Source organism: Mustela erminea, chromosome 6 (genome assembly GCF_009829155.1).
Source record: "Mustela erminea isolate mMusErm1 chromosome 6, mMusErm1.Pri, whole genome shotgun sequence".
In the NCBI taxonomy this organism is placed as follows: Eukaryota; Metazoa; Chordata; class Mammalia; order Carnivora; family Mustelidae; genus Mustela; species Mustela erminea.
The window spans coordinates 50,746,047-50,764,716 of NC_045619.1; the positions used below are offsets into that span (position 1 = coordinate 50,746,047).

Here is an 18,670-nt window from a genome sequence, read left to right on the forward strand (position 1 = left end):
ACGGCCCCCAGATTCCCCTCCTTCTCCACTTTCTGCATCGCTTTTCTTTTTCCACGTTCTCTCGAGATCATTATCCACAACCACGGCTTCAGTTACTGCTGCCAGTGGCCGCGTAGCTCTATCTGCAGCTCCACCCCCTTGCCCAAGCTTCCCATGTCCACAACGGAGAATGCAAGGGCTTCCTCTGCACTTGGAACTCTAAACCCATTGTTCTCCTTCATGGGTTTTTCTCTTAGGTGGGGGCAAGCTTGTAATCCTTGACACTTCCCACTGTTTCAATGCCTGGAGTACAACAGACTTCTAACACCTGGCTTCTGTTTTGTACAAGCAGATTAATTGTTCTAAAACAGTCTTTTAAATATACTTTCAGAGATACTGAGTTTTTCCTCAATTCCTGGGTCATATAAAAGTGTAAAAGTATTTAAAATATTTAAGCCTCTTGGTAGTCACAGTGGGATGCAGGGAGAGAAGGAGGGAGAGAAAGCCATTTTCTCCTCTTTGAGGTAGTGTGGGGTGTGTGTGCGCGCGCGCGCATGCGCGGGCACACGCGTGTATGTTGGTGGGTGGGTTTTGGCTAAGTCTGTTGCAAGATTATGAGAAAAAATAAGCATATCCAATGCTTATTCTTTTGTTTTCAGCCTTTAAATGCTAAAATCACACAGTAGAGTTAGCCACAATATTCATACATTAATCGATTTTTGCAAAAATGCGTTTTGCTATATAAAATTTTAAAGTTTTATCTATTCAGAAAATAGTTACAATATTCCTTTACTGAATTTCTGTTAAGAGCTTATCGTTGTGTTTACCACAGACATACATGTTATATAAATTAAACACATAAAGTATGTAGGTTTTTACCAATTGAAGAAAACTTGACATGACCTGAAAAGATATGAAGCTACCGTGGCAATATTTAGAAAAAGAAAACTAATTTATTTTCTGAACTCAGTCTTCCATAGTGACCCACATGTATTTAAAAAATGATTGAAAATTATAAAATACGTTCACATACAAGCTTTGCCACAAGGAACTCTGTTTCATCCATTCCAATCAGCAAGTGCTGCTTCTCTAAATGATCTTTTAAAAAAAAAAAAATCAATCACAGACACACTGTTTTTGTTTTTTTTATTTAGAGGAAAATTCCCCCAGACACAACTCTTTCCAATTGTGGAAAGAACACGCCACCATGTTGTCAATACCAGCTTGGCAGCTTCATCTTAGACTATGTCCTTTTTTTTTTTTTTTTTTAATTTTTAACATTTCTATTTTTAAGTAATCTGTACACTCAATGTGGAGCTCGAACTTTCAACCCCAAGATGAAGAACTACATGTGATACTAACTGAGCCAGCCAGGGGCCCGAGGCCCCTATCCTGAAGTAATCCTAACAAAACTTTCCACACTTAAAATCTTTGGAGGTATTTTTTTTTAAAGATTTTATTTATTTGACACACAGATCACAAGTAGGCAGAGAGGCAGGCAGAGAGAGAGAGAGAGAGGAGGAAGCAGGCTCCCTGCTGAGCAGAGAGCCCGATGTGGGGCTCGATCCCAGGACGCTGAGATAATGACCTGAGCCGAAGGCAGAGGCTTTAACCCACTGAACCACCCAGGCGCCCCTGGAGGTATTTTTCCAACATCTACTTCTAAGTGTACTTTCTATTTTGAAATCTCATTGAACGCGGTAGCAGCGTGAATGTCACTTATATTTATGTGTCTCAGTATTGGATCCAAGAGATTAGCAGTCGTAGTTACTCTTCAGGGTATAGTAATTAATGACATAATACTGTGAAAATGCCTTTTTTTTTTTTTTTTTTTAGCTTGCAATCACACAGTTTTAAGCAATCATCTTGTGGGAATGACCTAAGGAGCCTAACCATATACTTTGTTTCTTCATCTGACAAATGTGTATTAAGCAACTACTGTATACCACTGTCCTCAGTTTTGAAGAAAATGCTAAGCACATGGCTCTCTCATCTCGGGGAGCTTACGGAACTGGTAAACAAAGATAAAACAGGTTCAGAAGTTACCAGGACAAGAGAAAATGGATAATACTGTAAGCAAGGCATTAATAATGACATGTTCATGTTCCAGGGACAAGTCAGGGTGCGTCTGACTAAGGGTGGCAGGAGACACACCTCCTGAAAAGAGCTGGTGTCAAAACCAGACTTTTAAGGTTGAGGAAGATTTTATGCAGTTGAATGTGGGAGAAGGAAATTCTAGGGAACTCGAAGGTAAGAAAATGTTCTGTGGATGGAATAGGAAGGTTATTTGTCCGGCTACACGTCTATGAGGAAAATGGTAACCAGAGAGCTAACTGGTCCTATCTATGTGACCTGGAAAATTTATAATTTATTCAGTCACGAATGAGGCAGTTGGTCAACAGAGGAATGACTGGCTAGAGAAATGACCTGAAAGAATAATCTGGAAGCAGCCAAGGAACACTAATGTAATGCGATTATGGGAAGTACAAGGCGTGTGTGAGCACATAAAGACAAATGTAGTTAGGGTAGTCATAAGGATTTGCCCACCCCAAATAGGGCATCCTGGGGAGTGAGAGAGGATGCTATTGGTAACTATTCTGGAACACAGGCACAAACTGGGCTGTCGTGAAAAAAAACATGACATATGGTTATCTTAATCAATGGGCACTAGTACGGCATTTTAAGAGATGATAGCTTTATACTCTATGAAGCACCTTATTTAAAAATGGTTTGGAAGCAAAAGCAAACCCCTTAGAAATAAAATCAGATTTTTTTTTTTTTTTTTGTGATATCTCCCATCCAAAAGCTATAAACTCAGGAAAACCTACCTATGACTTACGCTGGGCTATTGCCAAACCATAAATTGTCTGCTCACCCAGGTTCTTTCTATTCTGTAGGCTCCTTGAGGACTAGGAGTATGTTTTCTTTGTCACTGAACTTCCTCCAGGTCCAAGCACAGTGGCTTATAAAAATTATTTGATTTTTGTCGTATTGTATTAGGTAAGACATCAAAGGCAGAATATGGCAAAATATTAGCTGAAGGGCATTAAGGTCTCCTCTAGGGGCCAGTGGCAATTAGAATTGGAATCGGTACAAGGTATTATAAAGGTAAAAAAGGGCAGATATGGAGGGAAAGCAGAGACATGAAGGATCCAAAGGTTAACTGTATGATCCAACACAGTAGCCTTTAGCCACTTTTAGCCATTTAAATTCAAATTCATTAAGGTAAATAAAGTCAAATGTTCAGTTCCTCAAACGCACTGGCTATACTTCAAGTATTCAAGTCACTACATATGACTAGTGGCTAACATACTGCATGGCACAAATACAGAACACCTACTTCATCGCAGAAAGCTCTATTGGAACAGTTGCTCTAGAACTGGGAGAATCCTAGCACCTTCAACAACAGGGACAGAAAGCAGAGGGGTAGGTTTAAGAGGCAAAGCAACATCTAAGGTTTTCATGGATGCCAAAAGTGAAGGAGAAGGAAAACAGAAGTAGGCTGGAACACTTGAAGACCTTAACAAAACAGGCTTAAGAAAGTTTGACTGCCCATGAGTTCGTCAATGTGAACACCTACTTGAGGCTGTTAAGTGAACCTGATGAAGAAGGAGAAAAATGGGACAAGAAATTGGGGACCAAAAGGATAAGACTTCTTAGTTTGATTCTTATTACTTTAAGTACAAATCTGATTTTTCAAATCCTCCACCACTAACCTTGATAAACATGGCGTCACTAGCTGGTATTAGAGATAAAAAGGGTCCACGGGCATTGTGCTTGCGTGATAGAGTCCACGTTTTCCCACAAGTTCAAGGATGGCAATACTGTAGGGTTGTCAAGATTTCTCTTTGTGCCTTTCAAGACTGTTTCTAGATTAGTTTCTGTTAATAATTTAGATAAAAACATTGGAATGGGCCCGTTGATTAAGATCGGAAGCAGAAATGCCAAAAGGGCTATCTTTTCAAAAGCACCAGAGAGGAGCAAGAGGGGCAACATTTTGACACTTTGGCTTCAAGTCTGGGAGTTTATGGGCATTTGTGTTTTGCGTCAAAATATTGGAGTATTTTATATACATAAACCTCGTGAAACGTTGAGTAACAAAGTTGTGTGCTGCTTTTTTATGGATTCAGTGTGTAAAGGTGTAAATGTAAGGCTGTCTGTTATGTAAGTGATAGAGAGAAATCAAAGAGGGGCAGCAAAATTATTCCAGGGTTAAAAAAATATTCTTGCAGCATTTTATTCTAACACGAGTTGGAAAATAAACTCTTTTTTCACTTCAGAACACACATAAAACCTGAATATTATTTGAAGTTGATAATAGAAACTGGTGTTTCCGAATAAGTTACTGAATACACTTTTAATCCTCGATCCCACATAGGAATGACTGAATCAGATTTTTTTTTTTAAGTGGTAAAGGTTGAGAACTGTAAAATCAGTCATAAAACGTGGAATACTGAGGGATGATTCAAACAATCTGACTTACTATTGTATGTATACACATTCATTTTTTCAAATTCGTACATACCATTGGAAACTGCATCAACCCATAAAAATAACTCATACGCCCATTATGTTTTTCCATTTTAAGCTTGTAATAGCAATAACGACCTTAGCAAAAGACATTTCCTTGGAATTAATGGCTGGCTGGGAGGCAGAGCCAAGGGCCACTGGTTCCTCCCAGCTGGTCATTAATCCTCAGGAAATGCCTGCACCTCCATCATTATTGCTAAAGCACCATTACAGAAAATTCTCACAGTTCCAATATATGGAAATTTGAGGCTATTTTGCAAGCCCACAGTATTCATGTTAGTTAATAGGCCACCACTGAGCACAGAGGACGTAATTATCAAAACGACAGAAGGAAAAATATTGTTCTCCTAGGTCTGTAAGATTATAGGAAATTGGGACTAGCCTTATGGGAAGAAGTATATTTGATGCTAGGAGACATTAATTTAAAGGGATATTTGGAATCCTTCTTTTAGAGTTAATAAAAGACACAGCATCCATTCCCGTTACTTGGTTAAAAAATATTTTTTAAAACAGCTACAAATTAAGGTTATATGGATCTTTATTTTCTCTCAAGCTGATCAAAGAGAATCAGGTCAGAAAGCCTGTTTGTGAACACAAATTATTATATTCAACTAGTGAAGTTTAGGGAAATGCATACAGTTGAGAACAAGATTTCTTTCTTTTTAAGTCTTACTTAAAAATTGTACACATCCCATTAAATATTATATAGCAAACATTTGTTCTAGACTTTATTACCCCAACAGGGTTTTTTTCCTTATCTTGGCTAGAGGCTTAGCACATGCAAACAAGCATCTAATAACTGAAGATCAAAATGATAAATACAGTGTTGGTGTTCTGAGGTATAGTTTTCAATACTCAAAAAAAAAAAAAAAAAAAAAGGGAAAAAAAACCCAACAATAAAAAACCCCACAGAAACCCACAGATTTACTGGTTTCTAGGCTAAGATGAAAATTAGGTGTTTTTAAGTCTATTCATTCCCTCCTTTAAATAAACAGGGCCCAACAAATGGCTTCAAAGTAGGGAATTAATCCAAAAATCACACCCAAAGCAGTCTATAAATCTTTTCAATGTGTTATTGTAACAAACTACAAATGTTGGATACGATGCTTTACATGTAATGAAATTCACTGCAGATTCTCACTGTTTATTACAAATACCTACCCAGTTCTAAAAATGGTTTTAGAGCTAAAGAGACCTGCTATGGGGGTAAATTGTGCCCCCACCCAAAAAAAATGTTGAAGTTCCCCTGTATCTATGAATGTGCCCTTATTTGGAAATAGAGTCTTCACAAATGTAACTGAGTGAAGATGAGGTCTTTTGGGCAGGCCCTAATCCAATATGACTGGAGTCCTTTCTAGAGAAGAGGAGATGTATAGACACATGATGGGAAGAATATCATGAGATGACAGAGGGAGAGATTGGAGTGATGCAGGCCAAGGAACATCCAGAACTACCAGCAACCCAGAAGCCAAGGAAAAGGCAATGGAACAGATTCTCCTCGCGCCTTCAGAGAGAGCATGTTCCTGCCAAGACCTTGATTTCAGACTTTTGGTTTTCAGGACTGTTAGAGAATAAATTACTGTCACACTAAGGCACCCAAGTCCATGGTGTCTTGTGACAGCAGCCCCCGGAAACAATGACAGGATCCGAAGGAAGAGGTTCATCAGAAGAAATGTCAACATTACAAATGGAAAACCAAGAAAGACAGGTAGGGTGACAGGAAACTGCTCCCTATAGTGGAAAAGCAGTGGAACTAGAAATCAGGAAACCTGGTTCTTGTCCTAGCTGATGAGGTTGAATGACCTTGAACTGGACACTGCATTGTTCTCAACTTGCATTTTGTCACCTGCAGAATATGAGAGAATTCTACTACAGAATCTCTCCACTAAGTCTAGGGTCACTGTGGGGCACATCAAGCACCAAACAGACCAACAATTCCATATCTACTCCCCCCCTCCCCCATCACTATTTTGGCTAAGCTTGGATGAGACCTCAGTGACAGACAACAGGATATAGAAATGTAAGCTTTCCTTCACCACGTCCATGGCCACAACAGCAGTGTGACCACATTTATTTGGATCAAGTAAGGCCCAAGGGTGTTTGCTATGGAAGTCATAGCAGCCTGTTCTGACATTCTTTTTAATATTTTTCTTTAATATATATTTTTTTCTGAACTTCTGAGATTCTCAAAATGTCTCCAGCTGATTTAAAAGTAAGCTTTGGTTTAAATAATTGTTATCAACAAAAATAAAGAAGGTTACTCATAAATCATGAGGTTTTAAAGTGACAGTAAGAGGGGCACCTGGGTGGTGACTCAGTGGGTTAAAGCCTCTGCCTTCAGCTCAGGTCATGATCTCAGGGTCCTGGGATCGAGCCCCAAATCAGGGTCTCTGCTCAGCGGGGAGCCTGCTTCCCTTCCTCTCTCTCTGCCTGCCTCTCTGCCTACTTGCGATCTCTGTCTGTTCAATAAATAAAATCTTAAAAAATAAAATAAAATAAAGTGACAGTAGGAGAAGGATTAGTCCAAAGAGGAAAAGAAGCGTTTTATATGCCATAGCATAGCTGGGACTTAGGCTTTGACAGAACAGTGGTATCAAACATGTTAACCTTGTTCTCCAAAAGGACCCACGGTGATCAGATTCACAACCTGTTGCTCACTGGTTATGACCAAACATCACCATCATCACCATAAATGTGGTCACCGAATCAAACACTCAGAGGGACCAGTAGGATACGACAGACCTTTGTTGTCACCCAATGTTAATACTCAACATTTGAACTACTTGTAAATCCAGTGTTTCTGAGACAGGAGTACAAGACTGATATATTTAGCTGGTGAGGGAGCTTGGCCATCTGCCAATGTGTGTACCTCGGCACAACTATGCTGTGTGTGTGTGAGAGAGAGAGAGAGAGAGAGGGAGAGAGAGAGAAAGGGAGAGAGAGGGATTGCGTGTGTATGACAGAGAGTTGCGATTTTTTTTTTTTTAATCGGGAAACCTAATGTTACCGTGTTATTCTCAAATGGGGATATTCCTACAGGTCTCAAGCTAATAAGAGTCTATGGCAGTTCGTCCTAAAGATCGGCCCAGATCGCCAAAGTACAATTAACAGGACATTTCCCCAAAGAATATCTGTTCTCATGGACATTCAAAATCTGTGTGAAATGGATTTCTAGAGGGAGAAAAGTATTTCTCCACAACTTCAGGACTCTGGACACATGTTTCAGTATATCCCAAGAGGGCAAACAGGTACTCAAATCAGCCTGTTGTTGTATGTGGCCTCAGGAAAAGCAGGTGTGTTACCCTACGAGGCCAACTCTTTTGCTTCCTGGCCTCTGAAATTGGCAGAACTCTTAACATCGTACAAAAGCTTAAGTTACTCCAGGCAAATAGTTAGCTGTGTGCCAAGCCCACCTATGATTTTGGCTGGGCCAGCCAGCCCTTCCTAATGAGGGAATGTGAAAGAAGAACTACACAGCCACAGATAGGAACCAGGGGCCAGATTTCCACTCTCTGCCTTCCTACAGCCACAAAAGGCTTTTGCATGCTTAGAAGAGAAGACGCTTAATGTCTGTCATCATAGGAGATATTGAAAACTCTCAACCAACCTACAGTCTTAGAAGAGAATACTTCTGGAGGTCATATATGAATTACACAGGTAGTAAAACTGTAGAGAACTTAATACTCACTGATGCACACGCATGTGAGTACAATAAGCATATGAATATGGGAATATGATGGGTGAATTGTGTTCATGCAATATCCTAGCGCTATTCTGTGCTACAGCTTTACAAAATACCACCATGGAGAGGCAACCGGGCAAAGTGTACGAGGGACTGTTGCGTATAATTTCTCACTGCTGCAGAGGAATTTACAGTGATAGGAGTTAACAAGAACGATAAGGTTACATTTGCTGGAATTTGGAGTAGAGGAGAAAGGGAGAAAGTAAGGGAGTCTAATTTCTCTCTCTGCCAGAGAAAGGGCAAGAAAGAAACTTTGATATTTAAAAAAATATGAATGAGTGAGGTTCTCAAAAGGGGCCTTTCTAGTTTGATGTTTTTCCTATCTAGGAATTTGGAAACAATGTGGAGGGCCTTCCTTTTGATCTTTTTTTAGGGGAGAAGAAGAGAGGTCACTAAAATCCAAACCACGTTGGGAGAAGACAATATATCTCTACATAGGTACCCCATCAGCTATTTTTCATACTGAATACTTTCAAGTGTCACAATATTCCACACAGTTTACCAATTTTGTATTAAGTTAAAAGTCATTCATCCCTTAAGAGATTTCACTATGACTCACGAGCATGGGAAGCTGTGCGTTGTAGGCCAGTGTGATCATCTTCTGTAGATTAATTGGAGTCTGGAACTGCATTCCCTCACATCTGCCTCAGCTTTCCCTCTGGATTTTAATCGGGGAACTAATGCTATACTGGTGTTCTCCAATTTGGATCTTCCTACTTGAGGTCCAGAGAAAGACAGGAAAAGCAACTAAATTTATTGAGCACTCACTATGTGCCAAGCACTGTGTATTGAGCTGCCTAGACCAGGAAGGGTGGGACCCATGTGTGGTGAGGGTACAGGCGCGTGCCCCAGACATGACATCACACTACCGCTCTGCCCACTCAGAATCACTGGCTTAGGAGGCCAAAAACGATTACATGATTCAGTGGCTAAGGTCACAGACAGCCATGGAGTAAAGGGCCCCAGGAAAGCAGCATCTACAAATCCCAAATGGACAGCTGGATCGTTGTGGCTAGTTTGACTGGAATACACAAACACGTAACATAATCAACAGGGATGTTTCACCAAAATCCACTCTCTGCTACCCAAACTTGAGTTCTTTCAGCCCTGTAATTAAACATAAAGCCAAGCTGAATTGAGGCAACAAAACAAAAAATGAGTATGATACAAATAAGGGGAAAAGCTGCTTCTAGAAACATTAACTGTATATCCAGTAGATTTTTTAAAAGAAGATAACAATGGAAATATTCATTTGAATATCACTGTGTCCACTCTACTTTCTTTTCCCCCAAGTTTAACTCTCTTGGATGACCCTCAGAGCGGAGGCACTTGGCATTCCTACTGGTTTCCCCCAACACCACATCCTCAGCTCTCCACAGACCGACCGCCCCCCTTAGACTGCATCTCTACAGAAACGGGTTGCCATCTACTGCCTGGGATCACTGCAACCTCCAAGGTCACTTCCACTGTAAGGGATGCTCCGGGTCCCCAAATTTCCCTTCTCATTCAGGTGTGTTTTGAGCATGCCATTCTTCTGTTTGGAACTCCGCAGTGACTACCTGAGGAGACACGAATCTATAATCCTCTCCTTAAATGTCCATCACTTGAGACACCTTCCCTGCTCATCCACTTCTCCTGGGTTGCTTTACCCCTTTAGTCACACACTTTGATCCCCTGGCTGGCCCCCCTCTGAACCTCACCCAACACTGCTGTTGACTCACTCACTCTGCACACAAGTGGAATCGTATCCTGTTGGAACTGTTTTAATATATGTCATTATACTTCTGAACATTGTCCATTTAGCCTGCCAACCAAAAGAGCAGATGAAAATGGAAACAGAAAAAGAACAAATGCCTCCTAATTGTTATGTAGGACAAAGGCGAGGATGAAGATGGTGACCTGAGTTTTAAAAGTTTGGAGTAGAGGAGAAAGGGAGAAAGTAAGGGAGTCTAATTTTTCTCTCTGCCAGAGGGGTGCCTGGGTGGCTCAGTGGGTTAAGCCCCTGCCTTCGGGTCAAGTCATGCTCTCAGGGTCCTAGGATCGAGCCCCTCATCAGGCTCTCTGCTCAGCGGGGAGCCTGCCTCCGCCCCCCCCAACCAATCTCTCTTCCTACTTGCGATATCTTTGTCAAATAAATAAATAAAATCTTTAAAAATAAATAAATAAATAAGGTATATAAACAACAAGCAATTTCATTCCCCCTATTATAAAGCATTAAATTTTAATTGCCAATTATCTTTACTGCAATCACCTTATGACTATATGGTGCTTTGTGACCCTTACATTACTTCTTTCCATTATTCTAACTACAACCCAGAGAGGAAGCCTCAGGAGATACGATACTTGTCATCCCCATCTTGCATCTGAGGAAACAGGCTCCAGGGTGTTAAGTGACTTATCCAAGGACATAGAGTTATAAATTCATTAACTCCGGAAGCAAGTCCAATAGACCTTCCACTGCAAACCTAGCCTTCCATCGACAATACCATCTGAAGTCTCGTTTAGAGCCAAGATTCGCAGTTTAGAAACACAAGACAAAGTCAGAAAAATCTGGGAATGTTACCATGGGAAAGAAAAAGCTGCCTTCATAAATTCTCGCAGGTTTTAACACTAATGATACAAGGTACTATATTTTGTGCATTTGCTAGGAGCTGGACACTTTGGCTAAAACTGCAAAGGAGGGAGTATGAGCTGTGTTTTACGAAAGAAGACACTGAGGCTCAGAGAAGCAATGGCGACTTCAGGCTGGTAAGGGCTAAGGCCCAGACTCAAACCCAGATCCGAAGTGTGTCCACTTTTACTGCCCTAAGCAAGAAGAATTATTTTGAAGAGAGACATACCAGCTGTTCTCTATCACCAAGAAGAACAACACAAAAGGAAATGGACTGAGAACCATGCAAGGAGAAATTTAGGTTGAATATAAGACCCTCCTGTGACAGGCGGGTGTTTAAATTTGCACACCATGACCAAGGGTACTCACGACATGTTTCTAGACAGCTTTTTCTCACATACAAAGAGATTTTCTACCAAAGATAGTTTTGAGAGCGTAAGTATATCAATAGAAATATTTTCTCAGGCTCAAAAATTTTATAGAAAGATAAAACCTCAAAATAAGACATCTTAATTTTCACTCTGATTTTAAAAGTTGTGCTTGCCTTACAGATATAAAATGTCAGCTTCTCAAATGGGGGACACTAAATTTTTATGGGAACATAATTACTTAAAAGAATCAGAAGTAACAATGATGAACACATACCACATTTTAAGAATCCTGGGCAGAAAACTCCTTTTTTCGGGGGGAAAAAAAAAATTCAGGCACAAGGAATTCTTCATACTGTGACTTGACCATGTATGGCCAAACCCTCTCCAACTATACAATCAAGCTGAACATCCTACTAATCCCATAATGTACATAATGAATATAAAAGCTCACTCACTCCATCATAGCAGGAAACAATGTGGTACTTACTGTACGGTCGGAATTAGCTCTCTGTGAATACTCAGGAACGCTTAAGAGGTAGATAATAGAGCAGTTTTGTTCCCATAGGTGTTAACGACTGAAAAGAGCCCCAGTTGATATCCACTGAGATTAGTGATTTAATGGCAAAGCAGATTAAGACTATGTGTTAGACTAAGTCACCGTTTTATTGTTTAGAAAATTACAGATTTTAAATCTGTAATTTAAAATTTACAGATTTTTGTCTTGTATTCAACCTAAGTTTAAAACAGATTTTAAATGGTTTTTGTGTAGCTCATTTATTGTCTGAACAGGATGTTATAAAGCAACACACAAAGTCCTAAGCCTGACTGATTCATGGATAAATTCGCATGTCGTAAGTTACCCCCGGAAGAAGAGCATTACTGATAAACACACACACACACACACACACACACACACACAAGATCTACCAGTGCCTTGGTTTGATAGCCTGGAAATGAACACACTGTACACAGCAAATCCAAACAGAACGTCATTAAACTCTATCCCACTGCAATGCAAGGAATGCAAAGGGGATGAATTAGAGTTGAGAATGAGTTGGCTTTCACCCTCTGCACATAGGAATTATATGGTCCAAAGACAAGAAAGGGGAATAAAGAATGTAAAACCAAACTTTACTTACACTTAAACAAGACATTTAAAATCTGGGGTGCCTGGGTGGCTCAGTTGGTAAGTGTCTGCCTGAGGCTCAGGTTGTGATCCCAACGTCCTAGGATGAAGCCCCATATTGGGTTTCCTGCTCAGCAGGAAGCCTGCTTTCCCTCTGCTAGTCTCCCTACTTGTGTTCCCTCTCTCACTGTCAAATAAATAAAAAAAATCTTAAAAAAAAAAAAATTTTAAATTTACTGAGAACACAGAATGAAAATGCTATAGGATGGACAGTATTATCACACATTGGCTTTCCATTCTTTCTGATAAACCCATAAGGTGTGCACCCATCATCAGGGGCGACGCAGGGGGGCATGGAGATGGTCATGTGCATACTGTCCAACTCCATCAAATGAGAGATGCTTCAGCCATTTCCATTAAGGAGTCTGGAGAACATTCAAGTTGGGTCCTCTAAGAGAATAGTGACAATAAAGAAAACGTAGGGACGGAGATCCTAGAATAAGGAAATGATACTGTAGGATCAGCCTCTGACACGCACTGGTATCTGTCTTCCCTGACCTCAGAATCATTTGGAACAGTGAATGATAAAAGACGGCAGAACAAATGCTCCTTTAGAGAACATTATCAGCTATCTTCTTATGATTCCCTGTTCCTAAACAGGGTAATTCCCTCACCTCCCTGGGCTTTGGTGGTTCCCGTAATAGTGCGCACCCTCAAGACTGAAAATTTCTGGATCGTCTGGAAACTAGTCAGGCCTGCACTTCCTTTGTTGGTAATGTTAATGCTTAAACTTCCAAGTCATGCCACATTGCTACCTTTGCTATCCCGACTGTTGAGTCCTAACCCCTTTGGTGGTATAAAACCTAGTGTATTAGATCCCTTGCTTTACGTGGGGTGCTTTAAAATGTCCCTGAAAGGAGTCAAAGATACAAAAAATTATTGCCTGATGTTCCTCTCTTGTTTATTTTCATGTGAACACTAAAAATTAGGAGTGAAGGAGAGGGGAAACGCAATTAAAGTAAGTTTTTGTGGAAGAAAACTTAGAGACTACCTGAGAAGACTATTCTGTGAGGTTCTGTCAACAAAGCTTTCTTCTGTTTTTCTGATGGTCCAAAGCTGTGACAAAAATTCTCTGAAGGTACAGTGCTGGAGTGTCTATTTTGGAAAGCAGAATGCTATTTGCAGGAGCAAGGGAATGGAAAGATTAAGACAGGGCAAGGCATTCAGTCTGTATCGGGCCGCGGGTGATAGTGGCTCCCGGCTTACTTCTTCAGGGGAAAGGCAAAAGCTGGAATTTGAAATTATTACAAACACTGCCTTGATGCCTATGGTTTGGGCTTTTAACCCCTTTGTGTCCTCTTTGAAAATACAGATCATCAGATTCGAAAAAAAAATAAAAAAAGACAAAGCATGCGATTCAAATCTACATTCGTACCAGAAAACAAACATTCAAAGCCCACACTTTATACGTAATAAAGAAATGCTGTCATTCTATTCAGCCAACGTTTATTAAGTCTTGCTTCAGGCCTGAAATTATACTAATAATCAACAGTGAGGATCTACAGACTGCCTGCCCCACGGTGAATACAGTTTTGGGGTGGCTTCTCATTGAATTTTTACAATTCCTATACATTGAAAACTATTACGATCCTTTGCTCCAGATACAAAAAGACCAGAGCTGGGGCCATGAGCAGCTTGCCTTGCTAAGCGGCTAACTGACCGCAAGCGGGTTGAGCTCTTAATCATTTGCTGACTTTCCTCCTAGGTCCTAGGTGCTAAGGGTAAAAGGATAAATGTGATATGCTTTCCACTTTCAAGAGTCATTTTTTAAATACAAAAGGTAGCAGTATCCAGAAATATTAAGGTGTGCAAGTCATCGTTTTGACACCAGATGATTTTAAAGTTATCTGATAAACAAATTATCAGCATGAACAAAGAGGAAAAAAAATAGAGCAATGTATGTTGAGGCCGTGGCCCAAAAGAATTATCCTGATCTTTCTAATTCCCTGTCCTTCTTTCTTGGTACCAGTATCTGGCAACTTTTTTTTAAAGATTTATTTATTTATTACATATTTATTTATTTACTTATTTGACAGAGAGAGGGAACACAAACAGGGGCAGTGGGAGAGAGAGAAGCAGGCATCCTGCTGCGCTGGGAGCCCGATGCGGGGCTCGATCCCAGGACCCTGGGACCATGACCTGAGCTGAAGGTAGACGCTTAACAAAAAAACCACCCAGGAACCCTCGTAATTTAATACCTATCTTTTTATAACTATACTAACCAGATGAAATTTGACTCACTATTTTGATAGATCAAATGTGTGTACATTTGATATTAACCTGGATTTTGGCCATGGTGATAAGGAGCGAATGTAACTTCAGCCCACTTATACAGCTAATTCATAGATAATATGTATAGCTATATTCAAATAATGACATAGAGTGTCATCAGGATTTGGAAAACAGCACAATCATGTCTATGGAAGGGCTGTTAAATTCTGAAGAGCTCAAAATACTTGAAAACTGGAATTTAATTTAGCTTCTCAGCATCTGCAACACAGAGGAGTATCTAAGGGGCTGACACTAGGTTCTCCTCTTTGGTTCTCCAGAAGGTAAGTGCCCCAAAGGCAGCCCCCATCTATCCTGTTGGGCTGGGTAACCCCAGGACCCAGCACAAGGGCTTGATCCATAGCACTGTCAGAGACTTGAGTAAAATGTTCAGATAAACGGAAAACTGCAAAATCAGAGGGTCTTGCCATTGCAGCCTTAGGGTTTACGTGGTCTAGCCAAGCAAGAGAGAAGTAAACCAACAAGCAAATGAATGAAAACAGTGTCCAAAACAGTCCGGTTAAGCATCTGACTCTTGATTTGGGCTCAGGGTCATGAGATTAAGCCCTGCACTGGGCACTGTGCTGAGTGCAGAGCCCACTTAAGATTCTCTCTCTCCCTCTCTACCCACCCCACCCCGCCCAAAAACAACAACAAAAAAAGAAACACAGTGTCTAAGCAACTTCTTGTGTGTCTGTGTTGTCCATCTTACATGCTTAGGCTTCTGCAGGATCCTCTGTTCAAAGAGACAAAGTGCATTTTCTGGGTGAATGGACTGAAACCCCAGCACAAAATAATGACAAATCTTCCCTTCCCTTGGTCCTACAGCGAGGATTAGCTGTATGATCATGGCACACCCAAACAGGACTCTCTGATGAGGCAATCTCCCTCTTCCTGAATTCCATGAACTATCATTCCACAATGTAATGTAAGAGTAAGTCTAATGTAAGACTTCTGAATCTGAACAGGGGGCAAAAGCCTGTTAAACCAAGCCTGATTTGCAGCCACTCATCAATATGGACAAAACATAATTTTTAAAAAGAGACCTTTGCTTCCCATAGCATCCTAAAAAAAGGCAGCATACTTCTGAAATTGCATTTAGGAGAGGAATAAATAAAGCATGAGTGAAAAACAAATTTCAGGGTCATAGCTACAGTCGATTACTCCTGAGGATGGAGTCTGGGTAACCTGGGTCTAGCAATCAACAGATAATCTGAAAACCTTATGTCTGCCATTCCTCCCTGCCTCTTTCCCCAGCCAAGTCTTTTACCAGAGATGAACCCCCCTCCCTGTTTCTGGCCCTGCCCCTCATCTGGTGGAGGTGCTAATGAGTAGTGAAATGGCCAAAGGGCAAGCTGGGGTTGGGGATGAGGAGTGCGTGTTGGGGGTGTGGAGGGGTGAGCGGGGAGGGAAGGCTGGGGAAACAAAGCAAAGAAGGAGACAGGAGGCTGGATCATCTACAGACTCCCTGGGTAACAGAGCTGGGTGCGGCAATAAAGGTTCTTGTGTTTTACAGCCCTCCATGCTTAAGAGCCACTGGCTGCAGAGAGAATATTCCTGTTCGGTACTGAACCAGGAGAAAAAGCATGGGTAAACTGAGCAACCTGTCCGAATGTTTCCAGCTCATCAGAAGTCCTGATTTCAGTCCAAAGTAGGCAAAGGAGGCTCAATTCAATCCCATCAAATGGAAATTATGCCAAAAATGGTAAATTATGGGGCGCCTGGGTGGCTCAGTGGGTTAAAGCCTCTGCCTTCGGCTCAGGTCATGATCCCAGGGTCCTGGGATCGAGCCCCGCACCGGGTTCTCTGCTCAGCGGGGAGCCTGCTTCCTTTTCTCTCTGCCTACTTGTAATCTCTGCCTGTCAAATAAATAAATAAAATCTTAAAAAAAAATCTTAAAAAAAAATGGTGAAATATTTGTGTCTGATATTGAAGGGTTGGTTCAGAATAAGGAATTCCTGGATTAAAAACAAAAAACAAAAAACAAAAAACAACCAATTTGAAATAAATCCAGATACCACCCTTAAAAACAGAACAAAAATGTTTTCTTGAAGTGTGGTGCAGTTTTGCCTATGTTGCCTGGTAAAAAAAATACACACACACACACACAAACATATTAACTGTATTTATATACATCATGAGAATTTCTAATATGCCACCCATAAGTTCTCAATTTGGGGTAAACATGGGTAAATATGCGCATGGTGATATGTATAAAGTCTTAAGCACCTCTAACTGTCATATAATTCCATATTCTTTGAATTCCATAACACCTGACATTTTATTAGAGTGGAGTTGAGATAATGGTCTTAGACAGGATTTGGCCGAGCTGATTATTTTGCGTAGCGAGATAGGACATTTATCGGAACTAATTCCTGTCTATAATTTGCCACTCAATCAAGTGTTCTATTATAGTCTGCTAAGACCACACAGTTTTCGTGGAACTGTGGCAGACCCCAAGGTCCATGCTGTACGGCCCTGAACAGTCAGGATCTGGTAGAAGTTGGCCAGGCCAGACTGAGCCGGATGACAAAACAGGGCAGGTTATCAACCTTCTCCTTAAAGACTTTGTTTAATAGGATAATTAAGGATAGCATTCCAACATTCAATCAAATAAAAAAAGATATTAATCTTGAATCAAAATATGAATGATCGAATCCAATTCTTGATTCATTTCTTAGTATTTTTGTATTTAATCTTGCATTTTTAAAGTGTGATTTTTAGTAAACTATTAAAAGAGAAAGTTTAATCACTTTTCTCCCACAGAGTTCTGTTAGGGTTTGCGAAGTACTCCATTTTTCTCAGAAATTATGGCAAAGTGGATGGCTTCAGAAAACACGGCTTACCAAATTTAAACACATTATATGCATCTGAAGACTCATGTTTGAGTTACTGAGCATACATCAGAGAACCACGTGCTTTCAGGGGAACATCTCCACTTTCAAATGCATGTTATTACGACAAGTTTCCCGAGGAAAATGGTTTCACCTCCCCACACTCCATTAGCAGTTCTTGATGTCATATCAAAGTCATTTCTTCCCCTCCGACTCCCATAAAAAGTTACAGTTATCTGCAATATGCATTATTAGCTATTTCTTTCTAAACTTCAAAGTTATACTTCAGTTTAAACAAAGCAAGTGTTAAATTACAAATGGCTAAAAGTTAAAAAAGAAAAGGGAGCGGGGGACAAACATCTGGAGGGGAAAAGTCATGGAAATGAAAACCTAATGTTTGAACTTCAACATCAGATTCCCAGGTTCCTCAATGCACTAATGCTTGGGAGCTTTAGAAGAAATCCAAAGAGTTTCAATCAGTCTAGTTTGTAATAGGTTTTATGCTGATTTAATTTCCTGTACTTGATCTTCACATCATCACTTAAGTTTCTAGATGTCTTCAGACTTGAAAAAACAAAAAGCCTTTGTTGCCTATCTAGAATCCTTATATGTCTGACCAACAGCTGAAATTACATCACTTTCCTGTGCATCACAAGCTCTGAAAAGACAACTGCCTCCTCAAAAGAGATGGAATGGAAATGCATATTTTTAAACCAGTGCACTGCACACACCCCGTTACCAAATAAAGAGAATGAGCAACCCCTCCCCCCACCAAAACAGCTGGGCTTCGTTAGTGACCAATAGTGGTTCAGCAAAGGCAGCTAGTCCTTGGTTCAATTTCAAGGTCAATCTCAGCATCTCCAGAGGGCTGGTGGATTGGTTGGTTTTTACCCCTTACAAACCATCAGTTCCTATTGGGAGTATATTCCCCTTCTGTCCTGTTTCTTTTCTCATAAAGATATTCTGAAAACAAAACACCTACAAACACCTTTGTTCCCACTGATTTACTCTTTATTACTCTATTCTTACCTCTTTTCCAGAAGCACTAGTTGCTTCCCTCAGCAACATCTGGATGAAGTCTTCCACCCTCCGGGTTCCCATCTTCTTGAGCCTTCACTCCATTGCCTAAAACTTTTTCCAAATATTTTC

At 40.5% G+C, this 18,670-nt stretch overlaps 1 protein-coding gene across 9 annotated transcripts in view; it reads right to left on the bottom strand.

The window, feature by feature from the left end:
* HMGA2 (high mobility group AT-hook 2) overlaps window positions 1-18,670 on the bottom strand; it is a 139,531-nt gene that overhangs the window by 101,676 nt on the left and 19,185 nt on the right. Inside the window, exon 4 of one of the 9 annotated variants that reach the window (XM_032347135.1) lies at window positions 1,801-2,599. The exons of 7 other annotated variants lie outside the window; for them this stretch is intronic. In XM_032347135.1, coding sequence (XP_032203026.1) covers window positions 2,375-2,599 — 225 coding nt within the window. In that variant the 3' untranslated portion in view covers window positions 1,801-2,374. Of the gene's footprint in view, window positions 1-1,800; window positions 2,600-18,631; window positions 18,653-18,670 lie in introns of those variants that run through there. One more of the 9 variants, XM_032347142.1, reaches the window with a different exon arrangement.